This window comes from Trachypithecus francoisi, unplaced genomic scaffold, assembly GCF_009764315.1.
Source record: "Trachypithecus francoisi isolate TF-2019V2 unplaced genomic scaffold, Tfra_2.0 Lachesis_group4, whole genome shotgun sequence".
In the NCBI taxonomy this organism is placed as follows: domain Eukaryota; kingdom Metazoa; phylum Chordata; class Mammalia; order Primates; family Cercopithecidae; genus Trachypithecus; species Trachypithecus francoisi.
The window spans coordinates 72,800,646-72,815,903 of record NW_022681469.1 but is presented as its reverse complement, the minus strand read 5'-3'; the positions used below and the strand labels follow the sequence as shown (position 1 = coordinate 72,815,903).

Sequence of the window (15,258 nt, the reverse complement as noted above, 5' to 3'; positions counted from 1 at the left end):
AGGATCAAAAGAGTATTCTAGGCTGAGAGTTTGAATTTGTATAGATTAATGGATTATCTCAGATTAAAAGTACAAAATAATGCAGATGAGCAGATTAAACATTTATTTTGATTTCTTTTTTTCTTTTTCTTTTGAGATGTAGTCTTGCTTTGTCACCCAGGCTGGAGTACAGTGGTGCCATCTCAGCTCACTGCAACCTCTACCTCCTGGGTTCAAGTGATTCCCCTGCCTCAGCCTCCCTGTAGTTGGGACTACAGGTGTGTGTCACCACACCCAGCTGATTTTTGTATTTTTAGTAGAGACGGTTTTGCCATGTTGGCCAGGCTGCTGTCAAAACCCTGACCTCAGGTGATGCGCCTGCCTCGGCTTCTCTGCGCTCGGCCCATTTCCTTTGATTTCTTATATCATTCTGAAGAAGGCCCTTCCAATTAAAGAACATTAATTTCTCTTTCAAATTGAATATACTATAGATAAATATTGAAAAATCTTCTTACTATTGTAAATAGATGTTTTACCTTCATTTATAACTTATCTGTATAGTTAAAGCAGAATTTATGCCCACCTTAGTTTCTGGTTTACATTTTAAATTGTTATTCTGGTTATTAAAAATAAAGAAAAACCTAAATAGTGCAGTATTAAAACTATAGACCAGTGTCACTTTTTTTTTACTCAGAATTTATATTTTTTTTAATGATAGAAAATGAAACTGAAATTCAGTTTCAGTTTCATTTAATATACCATGGTACACAATGGTATATACCATATACAATGGTATATTATGTGCAGTTCACATAATATACCGTTGACATTTTAAAACTAAAATTCAGTATTAGTTAATGTATTTACAGTATTGTGCAACCACCATCTCACATTTCAAAACTTTCATCACCCCATAAAAACACTCCATATCCATTAAATAATCACCACCACTCCCTCATTCTCTGGTAACCTCTAATGGGCATTCTGACTATGGATTTGCCTATTCTGGATTTATCATATAAAAGCAGTCATATAATATGTAACCGTTTGTGTCTTTCAGCTAGCATAGTATTTTCAAATTTCATCCAAGTTGTAGCGTGTATCAGTACTTTGGTTTTTTGTATGGCTAAATAATATTCCATTTGTGTGTGTGTGTGTGGCAGCGCGGGGGGAGCTGATTTCTCTGTCCGTTCATTTGTTGATGGGCATTTGGTTTTGTTTCTACCTTTTGGCTATTCTAATGATGCTATGGACATTTATAAACACAAGTTTTTGTATGGATGCATGTTTTCATTTCTCTTGGGTATATGCCTAGGAGTGGTTTACATAACAATTTGCAAATAAAAATTAATTTTAAAAATTAACCAGGTGGCCGGGCGCGGTGGCTCAAGCCTGTAATCCCAGCACTTTGGGAGGCCGAGATGGGCGGATCACAAGGTCAGGACATCGAGACCATCCTGGCTAACACGGTGAAACCCCGTCTCTACTAAAAAATACAAAAAACTAGCCGGGCGAGGTGGCGGGCGCCTGTAGTCCCAGCTACTCGGGAGGCTGAGGCAGGAGAATGGCGTGAACCCGGGAGGCGGAGCTTGCAGTGAGCTGAGATCCGGCCACTGCACTCCAGCCCGGGCGACAGAGGGAGACTCCGTCTCAAAAAAAAAAAAAAAAATTAACTAGGCATGATGTAGTCCTAGCTACTTAGGAGACTGAGCCCACAAGGTCATGCCACTACACTTTATCCTGGGAGAGAGAGTGAGACCCTGCATCTCAATTGAAAAAAAATAAAATTTAATTTAAAAACACACTTAGAAAAGAAACTATAATGACCAATTCCAAGAATTCAAGGATAATTTATTAATATGATTTGCCATATTAACTGATCAAGGAAAGAAACCATATGATTATTTCAGGAGTTGTCAGAAGGACGTGATGTAATTCAGCATTAATTCCTGATTTTCACAACAATTATAAAATAAGTGGTTACCCTGTTTAAAAAAAAACAACAAAAAAGTATGTGTGAAATTAAATCTGGTAACGTAGAAACATGAAATATTAAAACTGAACTGCAATTTTTAAGTACTTAAAATATTAGATACAGAGTAATGTACACACATATAATCAACAAATATTAATATATTTACCAGCTGGAATTAGTAAATGATTTACATTGGCTTCAGGTCTTGTTTTATGTAATAAAAAAAAAGAAGAAGAAAAAAGACTGGGCACAATGGCTCATGCTTGTAATCCAAACACTTTGGGAGGCTGAGGCAGGAGGATCACTTAGTTTCTCCCGAGACTGAAGTGGGAGGATCACTTAAGCTGAGAAATTGGAGGTTACAGTAAGTTGTGATCATGCCACTGCACTCCTGCTTGGATGACAGAGTAAGACCCCTATCTCTTAAAAAAAAAAAAAAAAAAAAAGTCCCCAAACTATCATTTCTTCCTTTGAGGTAGCTGATCCTGAAACTAGTGCATGTCTTTCCCATCCACATTTATATACTTTTATTACATTAGTATGTGTTCATAAATAACAGAATATTGTGTGTGGGGGGGGTTTTTTTTTTTTTTTAGTTATACCTACGGAATGGGAAGAATATTGTGTATTATCAAAATGGTATCATTGTGTTTCCTTCTGAAACTTGTTTCTTTTCATTCAGCGTTACTATTGACATCTATCCTTATTGATACTTTCAAGTTTGTTTGTTTGTTTGTTTGTTTTTGCTTATGGTATTCTACTAATTAATCCACCACAAGTTATTTCTTCATTCTCCTTTTTATGGACATCTAGATTGTTTTAATTTTTCAGTAATGCAAACAGTGCTGCTGTGGATATTTCTTACCCATTTCTTCTTTTACTGTTTTGTTTTGTTTTTTTTTGAGACAGAGTTTTGCTCTGTCCCCCAGGCTGGAGTACAGTGGTGCAATCTCAGCTCACTGCAACCTCTGCTTCTCAGGTTCAAGCGATTCTCCTGCCTCAGCCTCCTGAATAGCTGGGATTACAGGCATGTGCCACCACACCCGGCTACTTTTTTGTATTTTCAGTAGAGATGGGGTTTTACCATGTTGGTCAGGCTGATCTCGAACTCTTGATCTCGTGATCCGCCCACCTCAGCCTCCCAAAGTGCTGGGATTACAGGTGTGAACCACTGCGCCCAGCCAGTTACTGTTAATTTTCTAAAGGATACTTTGGACTGTAATTTCTAAGTTCTAGGATGTACATTTAACTTGTGAACATTTTGCTTGCCCAAGTGCTTGTTACTTTGCATTCTTGCTAGTGTGTAAAAATACCCTTGTTTCACATACTTGTCAACCCAGGGAGATGTCATTATTGCAAATTTAATGTATACAAATGGTTGAGCTTCTTAACTTGTTTATTAGCCATTCATATTTCATTTTCTTTGCATTGCTTTTCATAGTCTTTGCCCATTTTTCTGTTGGAAAGAAACAACATTTTCTGGTTCATGGCATCTCTTTACTTGGTTTTTGTGTCTATTATAATCATATGAAGTCTTTAATTTTAAGTCACATAATCATTGTTTTTAGCCTCTTTAACATTGTTCTGAAAGTGCTGATAATAAAATACTCAATTAGAAAATACAGTGGAAGAAAATATCCCATTTATAGTAGTAACCAAAAAACTATAGGAAAATTTTAAAGAAGTAAGCAGTACTTATTTGAAGAAAACTATACAAGTCTATTCAGAGACATATGAAGATTGAATAAATGGAGAGTCATAACATGTTCCTGGGTATAACTTGCCATACTGGATATTAACACATTATAAGAATGTTTTAATTAACGTAGTGCAGTACTAGTACAGGAATAGACAAAACAGTGGGACAGTATAGAGTCCAAGTCAAAATTCGAGAATTTGTGGAATGTAGTAATATGATAAAGATGGCATTTCTTGGAACAAAATGACTAATCATTTGGAAAATATAAAGCTGGCCACTACATAAAGCCAGATAAATCCCAGACAGCTCAGAGATTTAAATGTATAAAAATGCAACTAGAGAAAGGGTGAATATTACAGTACTGGAGTGAGGAAGACTTATGCCTCAAAACTCAGAAACTTCTGACCATATATTTCAAATTCTGAATGGCAAAAACTGATTGCAAAAATTAAACTGTGAATAAAGTTTAAATACAATGAACAGACTAAGAAAAACTTCTAAGAATATATAACACAAAAAATTAATGATCTTTAATAAGGAAAAAAGAATACCACACATACACAAAGAAAACACAAACTGTATTCTCTGATACAATTGATAAAGAGCCTGAGAGGGAGGCTTCTTGGTAAAGTGTGATTCATAAATGGGTGACAGACAAATTTTGGACACAGTGGGAGAAAAGGATTACGTTTGTGTGAAGGCTATGTTGGTCTTTGATTTAGTCATTATTAAAGAGTTTGCACTCACGTACTACACTTCATTCTATTTCACCTTTGTTTTTAATAGCAAAGAGTCCATATTCCTGTCCTCCAGAAGGAGATGGGTTAAGTAAATGTGGCATTTTTGTGAATGTTAAATGCAGCCATAAATGATGTTGTAGTTGGCATGGAAAGATATTATTGGGTGAGAAGAGCATGTTCCAAACAGCAAGTATTCATGTAATATTGTAAACATACATGTAGAAAGATGTTTCCAAAATCTTAATAGTGTTTAATCTCTGGTAGTGGGATTTGAGTCCATTTTCTTACAATTAACATTTAACATTTCAGCCAAAATAACAATGCTGTTTGCAGAAACGAAAGGAAGTCTCCTATAATCTAGCCCATAGAGAGATCATCACTGTTAGTTTATTTCTGCATTTTTGTTTGTCTTCAAAATTAGACTCATGCTGTATAAAAAGTTTTATATCCTGAATTTTTTTATGTAAGATTAGGTGGTGAACACTTTTTCCATTGTGTAGTTTTGTTTTTGTTATGAACTACTTCAAATATACAGAACAATGCTATGAAAAATAATAAAATGATAACCAGCATATCCACTATGCAACTAATAAATCTTAACATTTTGTTATACTTGCTTTGGGTGTTGTCATAATTTTTTATTTCTTCAAATATGTATTTAAGCCCCTAAGTACTACTCCCAATCTCAGTCCCCTCTCCTTCTCCAGAGTTACTCACTTTTTCAACATTAAAAATACTAAGAGTTTAAGATTTTTTTGGCCGGGTGCAGTGGCTCGTGTCTGTAATCCCAGCACTTTGGGAGGCCAAGGCGAGTGGATCGCAAGATCAGGAGATCAAGACCATCCTGGCTAACACAGTGAAGCCCCGTCTCGACTAAAAATACAAAAAAAATTAGCCGGGCGTGGTGGCAGGCCCCTGTGGTCCCAGCTACTTGGGAGACTGAGGCAGGAGAATGGTGTGAACCTGGGAGGCAGAGCTTGCAGTGAGCCGAGATCACGCCACTGCACTCCATCCTGGGCAACAGAGCAGGACTCTGTCTCAAAAAAAAAAAAAAAAAAAAAAAAAAAAATTTTTAAACACATATTTACATTTAACACTTTAAATGCACTAAAGGAATTACTATGTAGAGATTCTTTTAGATCATTGCAAATAATTACCCATTTATTTTCTTTTCTGCAGTACTAGGCCTATCTAATCCAGTCCTGCATAGAAACAAAAGAATTAAAATACAAAGGAACCAAATCTTACATCATGTGCCTGGTTTCATATGACTGTTTAAAAGTCTATTCTGTATAATTTAAGAAAATAAGGTGGATAGTACATCTAAATGGATATGTAGTTACTTCTTTTCAATTTATTTAATATTGCTTTAATGGAATTAAAGACAAATCCTCATAAATGTTACAATTTTTAGGCATTCTAAAATAAAAATGGGTAATTGTAATAATTAGAAGAATTAAATAGAACTTAGAAACATAAAATGTATGTGACAAAGTGTATCTTTTTGAGTCAAGATAAATGTATTTATTTTTCATAGGATATTAAAGGACTCAGCAAAAAGAGAAAGATGTATTCTGAAGATAAACCTTTATCATCTGAGTCCTTGTCAGAATCAGAGTATATTGAGGAGGTAAGTATATGATCAAATCCATTTTCTCTATTTCAAAATGCTTAGTAATTGATTTAATAAATATGACTTAGTAAAAAATACTTCATATTTAATTTATTCACCTTTCTAGTATGAAAAAAAGAAAGTTATTTCATTTCAGAATGAGTTTTGCTTTTTTCCAGAAGATAATTATCTTTTATTTTTTGTAATTAACCATATTTCCACATACCTTTCCAATCTGAGATATTTTTAGTCTTCTAATATTTTCTTTTTATTTTGCTACCATTCTTATTATATGAAAGAAACTGTGTAACATACAACATGTTGAAACCCAACATTCTCTTACATTGTTAAAATAGAATATTGCATATACTATCTCAGTTTAGTTGATACTATTTAGTTGTGTTTTGAGCTACTTTTCGGGGCATAGAAAGGTGATTAAGTGGAGAAGAAATGTTGGCAGGAAACATACATATTACTTTGTTGTGAGAACTAAATGAGGTGATAAATTACGAAAGGCATTGCATCATACCTGAGACAGAGTAAATGGTGGCTAAAGGTTGCATAATTCTTGGTGTTACAGTAAAATCTAAGCCAAGTTTGCCCTAGAATCATTTATCTTTAAAACTGTAGCTTTCTTTGGCGATCAATATATTTAATCCACCAATAGTATAATCTAAAAGAGTTGAGGATCTTACCCTTGCTTACAAGGGGTGGTAGCAGATTGCAACAAGAGCTGGTTTTCATGATTCCTTAGTCGTTTCCATATTGGCCTCCTCCTGTATCAGTCCTGCCCAGCTCTGTCTGTCTACTGTATTCCTCATCTCCCCATTCCCTGAGTCTTGCATTTTTGTTTGTTTGTGCCTCTCTCCTTTCTGATTTCATTGTTCTTGGTCTGCAACAGTGGCACTCGCTCCTGTAAAATCTATTGCCCCCATTTTATAGCAGTGTCTTGTAATTGCTCCTGAAATGAAAGCTAATGCTGAGGCAAGAAGGTTGCTTGAGCCCTGGAGTTTGAGGCTGCAGTACACTCTGATCACACCTGTGAATAGCCACTGCACTCTAGCCCAGGGGACATAGCAAGACCCCATCTCTAAAAAAATAATAATGATAATAATGTGTAATTTTATGAAATTGTATTTCAGTGTAAATGATTGAATGCCATAACACCAGGCCAGGCGCAGTGGCTCGTGCTTATAATCCCAGCACTTTGGGAGGCTGAGGCGGGTGGATCACCTGAGATCAGGAGTTCCAGACCAGCTTGGCCAGCATGGTGAAACCCCATCTCTGCTATTAAAAAAAAAAAAAAAAAAAAAATTAACCAGGCGTGGTGCCTGTAATCCCAGCTACTTGGGAGGCTGAGGCAGGAGAATCACTTGAACCTGGGAAGTGGAGGTTGCAGTGAGCCAAGATCACACCATCACACTCCAGCCTGGGCAGCAAGAGCGAAACTCCCTCTTAATCAGTCAATCAATGCGATAACACCAGAAGACATAGAATCTTAAGAAAAAAACTAAATGCAGGCTCTAGCAGGTGTATTATATATGCCCTTCAAAAACCATGTGGTGGCATTATCTTAAAATGTATCTTAAAATCCTGCACAAGAGGCTGGGTGCAGTGGCTCAGCCTCTTGTGGCACCTGTAATCTCAGCGATTTGGGAGGCTGTGGCAGGAGAATCAGTTCAGACCAGGAGTTCAAGACCAGCTTGGGCAACATAGTGAGACCCTGTCTCTTTAAAAAAAATTTTTTTTTTAATTTTTTAAAATTCAGTTTCTGGGCTGGGCGTGGTGGCTCACGCCTGTATCCCAGCCTTTCGGGAGGTCAAGGCGGATGGATCACCTGAGGTCAGGAGTTAAAGAGCAGCCTGGCCAACATGGCAAAACCCTGTCTCTACTAAAAATACAAAAATTAGCCAGACACGGTGGCACAGGCCCGTAATCCCAGCTACTCAGGAGGCTGAGGCAGGAGAATCGCTTGAACCAGGAAGGCGGAGGCTACGGTGAGCCAAGATCGCACCACCGCACTCCATCCTGGGCAACAGAGCGAGACTTTGTCAAAAAAAAAAAAAATTAGTTTGTGTATTGTAAACAGGTTCATCACGTGAATGTTTAGCAGGCTATTCAAAAATTGTGGAGGATGTACAGGGCTATTCCGGACATGGCGTGACAGCATCCCTCATCTCTGCCTGGCTAAATATAGATGCAGTACATCTGTCACCCTTAGTCATTGTAATAACAAGAATAACAATAAAAATCTTGTTTCCTAGGTTCTCGGTAAAAAGAGCTAGTGATTAGTGATCTCTCTTGTGAGCTTGTGATCTCTAATGCTTATGTGTTGTATTTTTTTAAGTCCTTATGCTTTCTTTTATTGTTGACTGCATTTTAATGTATTTGTGATGTATTTAATATTGTAGCCACTCAGCAGCAAAATTATACAATTCAACATTAGGCAGATTTATAAATATTGTTTTATATGGAATGTATTAGTATTGTATTATGTTTGTCTGCTACATGGTAGCAAATTATGAAATAGCTTACATTTGGGCTTAACATGTAATATGAAAGCTTATGAAAGCTTTGGCAACTTTCAGTTTATTTATTCTTTTTTTTTTTTTTTGAGACGGAGTCTTGCTCTGTCGCCCAGGCTGGAGTGCAGCGGTACAGTCATAGATCACTGCAGCCTGGAACTCCTGGGCTCAAGTGATTTTCCACCTCACCCTCCTAAGTAGCTAGGACTACAGTCACATGCCACCATACCCCACTAATTTTTAGCAAAACTTTTTTTGTAGAGGTGGAGTCTTAACTCCTGGCCTCAAGCAATTCTCCCACCTTGGCCTATCAAAGCGCTGGGATCACAGACACGAACCACTGCTCCCTGCCTCAGTTTAGTTTAAATCCAGTGTACCACACTCAAAAAGATTGAAATAAAATATAAATGGGATGATAATTCTTACTTAGAATTTTAAGCTGTTGGCTTATACTAACTACACTGAATATAGAGCTACCATTTGTTGAGCACCATAGAGTGAGAGAAATACCTGCTGTATTTTAGGCACTTCCCCTTGAGGGTGGATATTATCTCCATTTTACAGATGTTGAGAGTAAGATAGGATTCAGACATTAATCTGTCTCATTTTAGAGCTGATTTTTTTTTTGCCTGTTTTGAGACAAAGTCTCACTCTGTCACCCAGACTGGAGTGCAGTGGCACAAACAGGGCTCACTGCAGCCTCAACCTCCTGGGCTCAAGTGATCCTCCCACCTCACCCTTCCAAGTAGCTGGGACTACAGGCACATGCCACTGTGCCCAGCTATTTTTTTTTTTTTTCCCTTGGTAGAGATGGGGGACTCTCACTATGTTGCTCGGGCTAGCCTTGAACTCCTGTGTTCAAGCAAGCCTCCCGCCTTGGCCTCCCAAAGTGCTGAGATTATATGTTTTTTATTGAAACCTCGTTGAGATGTAACAGGAGTTATTTTAAATGTCCTGTGATTGTCAAAACGTTTTTTACATTTAAATTTTGAAGATGCAAGAAGAGAATGAAAGAAAAATGCCTTGAGTGCAAATTACATGTTTGTCTTCTGTTCTCCACAAAAATTAAAACTTTCTAGGTGCGAGCAAAAAAGAAGAAAAGCAGTGAAGAACGAGAAAAAGCAACAGCAAGTATCTCTTAACGTTTTTACAGACAATAGCATAGGTGTTTTGGTTTAATATAAAATGAGTCATGGGAAAGCTTGATTGGATTTACTGGGACCAAATAAGTATTTGTTGGGAAAGGTGTGGTGTATTCAGCAGCTTCACTTAATGGGTAGGAGGAGAAAGTCAAAATGGTTCATGAAAAATAAAAAATGCCCTGGTAGCAAGCATGTCCTGTTTCCATTTCATTATTTTACTGTTAGAAATATAAGCTCAGGGCCGGGCGCAGTGGGTCACAAGGTCAGGAGATCGAGACCATCCTGGCTAACACGGTGAAACCCCGTCTCTACTAAAAACAAAAAAAAATCAGCCCGGCGTGGTCATGGGTGCCTGTAGTCCCAGCTACTCGGGAGACTGAGGCAGGAGAATGGATGAACCCGGGAGGCGGAGCTTACAGTGAGCCTAGATCACGCCACTGCACTCCAGCCTGGGCGACAGAGTGGGGCACGGTGGCTCACACCTGTAATCCCAGCACTTTGGGAGACCGAGACCGGTGGATCACGAGGTCAGGAGTTCAAAATCAGCCTGGCCAACATGGTGAAACCTCGTCTCTACTAAAAAAAAAAGAAAAAAATACAAAAATTCGCTGGGCGTGGTGGTGGGTGCCTGTAATCCAGCTACTTGGGAGGCTAAGGCAGGAGAATCGCTTGAACCTGGGCGGCAGAGGTTGCAGTGAGATGAGATCGCTCCACTGCACTCCTGCCTTGGCAACAGAGCAAGACTCCATCTCAAAAAAAATAAAAAACAAGAAATATAAGCTCAAATTTCTGTTTTGACTTTCTTAAGCTACAATATGAAATATGAGAGACCAAAGTATGGTGATTTCCGTTATCTTTGATAATAGTTACTTTCAAATCAGCCAAATCTGGTAATAACAGAAAAAGCCTCTCCAAACACTAGCTGCAATGAAAAAATAAGAATATGACAACATAAATGACTCATTAATAAAGATTCTTTTGATAGTTTTTAAAGCCAAACCCTGCTATTAATGCAAATTGAGAAGAAAAGAGAAAGAAGAGGTGAATTAAGGAAAATAGAAGTAGTATCCAAATAAGAAGGAGATCAACCAAGAGAAAATGGTTAACAGATTATTTTCAAAGAGGAATGCAAACAATATCAGCAAAGTAATTTAGGGGGCCTCAGTATAAATGTGAGCGATGACCTTTGAAGGCATTTTCTTAGGGAAAGGTGAAAGAAAAATGAAAACATCATCATTGGTAGGTTTGAGTAACTCCTTCCCAGAATTTCCCTGACTCTTCAAACGAGGTACCTTCTCTGATAGGAAGGCTCACCTAGTAATGATTCAGAAATAACATTTTATATGCTCCAAACCTACGATGACAAGGTTTTTTTTTGTTTGTTTTTTCTGAATGTGAAAGTAGTTTGGGTGAAGATAGCTTTGGTCTGTGGTTCAGATTAATTAAGACATAACCACATTGGTATTTGCATACTTTCACTGTTTCTATGCTTTCAGCTAGTTGTGTGTGTATGAAGCATTTCTGTGCAGGCACTTAGTCTTAAGAGTATAATGGAATACAAGATAGAAGAGTATGATATGTGAGAGAGATACTGTGGGGAGGGGCTCATGAAATCCTTGCTGAGGAAGTGAAATTAAGCTGAAATCTGATTTATAAGAAAGAGCCAACCACATGAAGATCGAAGGAAAGAATATCCTAGGCAGAGGGAAGAGCTCTTAAGGACCTATAGTGAAAATAAGCTTGTTATATTTGAGGGACTAAGAGAAGGTAAGTGGCTTAATGCCTGGTAGGGAGAGAGGAATGCCATACAATGAGGGTGGGAAGTAAGCAGAGGCTTACTGACATTACACAGCAGAGTGTGTTTTCATCAGAATGTTATAAGAAGCTGTTCTGAGGGTTTTAAACAAAGGTGACTTAAATATTTTACATTTTGTAAATGCTTTGGTACAGGAGGTAAGTGAGCACAAGTGAGGAATGATGTTTGTACAGCAGTGATAGTAATGGAGTTGGACTAGCAAGGATGGATTTGAGATACATTTTGAACTTAGATGGTAAGACTTCCTTGGTGCTTTGAATGTGGACATTGGAGTTAAAGCAAAGAGCAGAATCAAAGATAGCTTAGATTCTTTGACTTAAGCAAAATGACAGATAAGTAGTGCCAGTTACTAAGATGGCTGGGGATTTGGAGAGAAAAATGAAGCATTTTGTTGTGGTAATTTCAGATATGCATACCAGACATCCCAGGTAGAGCTGTTAATGAGGCACTTACAGTCCTGAGATCAAAGTGTAGGACTGCACATAAAGATTTGGGCTTCATTGGTGTTTAAGTGGAAAGTAAAGCATGTGACTGGAAGAGTATGTGGAAAACAACGAAAGGAAGCCCCAGAAAAGCCGAGTAGAGGAAGAAGAGCAGGCAAAGGAAATGAAGAGGTCTTAGTGATAGAAGAAAACCAGCAGAGAGGTGTCATGGAAGCTAAAAAGAAAATGATTTTTAGAAGAGAGTGCTCAGCTGTCCTTTTGTGGGGGGGGGGAAAAAGGCAACCTATATCCAAAACTTAGTTTTAAAAGCCCAAATTACAAGATTTTGGACTCTGTAAAGTTCCCTATGTACTTCAAACATGCAGTGAAAAAAGAAAGATGAAAATTAGCTTAGTGCCACAGAGTGGTAGAGGCCTTTGAGAGAGGGGAGAGTAAGTAGTGCTGATAGATAGGAAATGGATAGGAAGCTCTGCTGTTACCATCCTTATAGGTCTCTTCTCCTTTCTTGCTTTTCATTTTCTTCTCTTGAATATCAATACACTAGCAGCAGTCTCTCATTTGGTACCACCTTTCCAAAGTATCTATGTTTCTAAAAGTTCTGCCTTCTGTAACAGAAATAGGAGAGTCAGACTTCAGCAAAACTCCAGCTCCCTTCAATTCACTCAGTTAAACTACTTTTACCAGGCTTTAGTGGCATTTTCTTCTAAAAATCAGACATCTGTTTTGCTTAACAAAATAAACTTTTTAACTATATATTGATACTTTGTACTAATTAGTTGATTTTAATTTAATAATTTAATTTAATAATTACAACAACTTTAATTAGTGCTGCCAGTCTGAGCAGTACACAGTACCTGTGCTGTGTTCCTATTTACTGAAAACTAGCAAATTTAATATTTCTGTTCTGTCTGAAAACTATCTTACAAAAACAATTATGTTTTTCTGTGGTTACTGCTTTCCAGTAACTGTAATTACTTTACCTTTAGAAGTTATATAGCATGAAATATAGTGATTGGTAGCGTGATTCAATTGAATTTATTTCCTTTAGGAAATTTTGTTAGAAGTTACGTTAATGTGCTAATGACTGAAGAGTTTCTTCCTGTCTTTTTGAAAATCAACAAGAACTCTTTTAGTCCTCATATGATGCTGGTTGTTGAGACTTTTCGAGAAATGTTTTGAGTAGTTTACTTGGTTGTGTGGATTGTTTGGAATTATGTAGTAGCTTAGGAGAAGCATGGTAAAGATGCTTTTAATTTGCATATTTTTATATAGTAATGTATAATATGGAATTATCTTTACAGGAAAAAACGAAAAAGAAAAAGAAACATAAGAAACACAGTAAGAAGAAGAAAAAGAAGGCTGCTAGTTCAAGTCCTGACTCACCATAACATTAAGAAAAATCAGGATTCCCTTCTAAAGAAAGTGCAATGTCTGAGGAAATTTCAACTGTGAAAACTACAACATATTTACTAAAATGCATGAATTTTCTTGTTTTTAGAATTATTTCTGGACTCTTCAGTAGCCACTCAGATGCCACTGTGTGAAAGGGCCATAAATGTTGCCTGCTGCTTGAACATCTTTTTTTTTTTCTTCCAGTGCTTGATAACTCTGGGAGATAAGACACTGCAGTCATACTAGTGGTTAAGATATTTGGGAATAAAATTAATACTTTTGACTAGAAGTGTCTAAGGATAAACCAACAGAAATTGAATCTGGATGTATCTTTAAGATGTAATCAGAAATGACCAGATGACTCTAGTTAAAATTTTTGAAGGAGGGATTACATTAATATTTCAAAACCCTTACTCTGTAGATAAGTGTATTTTAATTTTTTCCCCTTGTATACTTTTATTTACCTGGGGAAGGAGCTTTTAGGGTTGGGGGGGTGGTTTGCTATCTCTTTAGCTAGCAGAATAGTGTGCCTTTGATCCTCACACATCCTATATTCTGGACACAGTAGCCATGCTTCACAGGGAGGTCAGAGCTGGCTACCAGCAGTCTTGCCCTTTACTGAGCTTAGTGTCATCCTTGGATGCTGTCATATGCTGCTTTCAGTGAACCAGAGAAACAGCCATTTGCAGCATGAGAAAGCCCCAAAAGCTCTGAGATTTACCTCCACTTCAGTAATAATGAATATTTTTTAGCATTAGAATGTGTTATGTCATTTGAATTAATTTTGATTACACTTTGGCTTGGGAGAGGAATTATTTTAAATAGACACTGGTACTTTTTGAACTTGATAGCTAAAGATTCTAAAATGCATGTTTTATACTAAGTTTTAACCAGTCAGGAAAATTTTATGTAACCAGTGATAGTTTATTTTTTGTATGAATTTTGTTTAGGCTGCAATGTTTAGCTTTTGTTAACTCCTCACTCTTGCTGTCTTAAGTTCATTACTGTGCTTAATGGCCTACTTGCCAAGATATTTAGCATGTAAAAAGCAGGATTTTGATTTAAAAAAAAAAAAAAGGCTTCATATTGAAGCTGAGACTTACAATAACAAGTTGAGTGGCAAGCCTGGTATGCTGTGTCTTATTGCCAGAATCTTAGTAAATGTAATGTTTTAAAAGTTTGTTGTCTTTGTATATTAATAGCAAATTATGACAAGTTAAGTTTAAATAAGAGTTACATTATTGCTCTCCCTGTGTCATATTTTACTAAGATTTTGTGCCTCATATTTACTGCTGAATTGTTTACTAGGAATGTTAAAAAGAATTGATAATTCACTTTCATTTTACATTTTTATATAATCAGGTAACATGAAATACAACTTGATGTACAATTTTGCCTGTTACAAAGGATGTGCTAATTATAGTGGTATATGCACAGAACATGTTGGCATGACAACAGGCTGAATAAATAGCTATTTTGCTTAAAAATAGCTGTGTTCTTATCAGCTCCCTTTGGACTGCAAGTAAACTTACAAAGATAAGAAACACTCCTAGCCGGGCGCAGTGGCTCAAGCCTGTAATCCAGCACTTTGGGAGGCCGAGACGGGCGGATCACAAGGTCAGGAGATCGAGACCATCCTGGCTAACCCGGTGAAACCCCGTCTCTACTAAAAAATACCAAAAAAAGTAGCTGGGCAAGGTGGCGAGCGCCTATAGTCCCAGCTACTCAGGAGGCTGAGGCAGGAGACTGGCGTGAACCCGAAAGGCGGAGCTTACAGTGAGCTGAGATCCGGCCACTGCACTCCAGTTAGGGCGACAGAGGGAGACTCCGTCTCAAAAAAAAAAAAAACACTCCTAGATGTTAATCCTGAAATAAATAAGACATACCCCCTAAATTTTTAGCTATTAAAAAAACACATATCTTGGTTTCTTTAAA

General features: G+C 37.3%; 1 protein-coding gene and 1 long non-coding RNA gene across 6 annotated transcripts in view; both read left to right on the top strand.

Annotated features, from left to right (window-relative positions):
- FAM133B (family with sequence similarity 133 member B) overlaps positions 1-14,810 on the top strand; it is a 30,191-nt gene extending 15,381 nt beyond the window's left edge. For 4 of the 5 annotated variants that reach the window (XM_033192111.1, XM_033192108.1, XM_033192107.1 and 1 more), the window contains 3 exons: positions 5,931-6,023; positions 9,610-9,657; positions 13,233-14,810. In XM_033192111.1, the coding sequence (XP_033048002.1) occupies positions 5,931-6,023; positions 9,610-9,657; positions 13,233-13,319 (228 nt within the window). In that variant the 3' untranslated portion in view covers positions 13,320-14,810. The remainder of the gene's footprint in view (positions 1-5,930; positions 6,024-9,609; positions 9,658-13,232) is intronic. The other variant, XM_033192110.1, reaches the window with a different exon arrangement.
- Positions 248-2,380, top strand: LOC117072177. Its single transcript, XR_004432721.1, has 2 exons — positions 248-1,347; positions 1,657-2,380. It is a non-coding gene; the product is annotated as an uncharacterized LOC117072177 (long non-coding RNA).
- Positions 14,811-15,258: the final 448 nt, after the last annotated feature.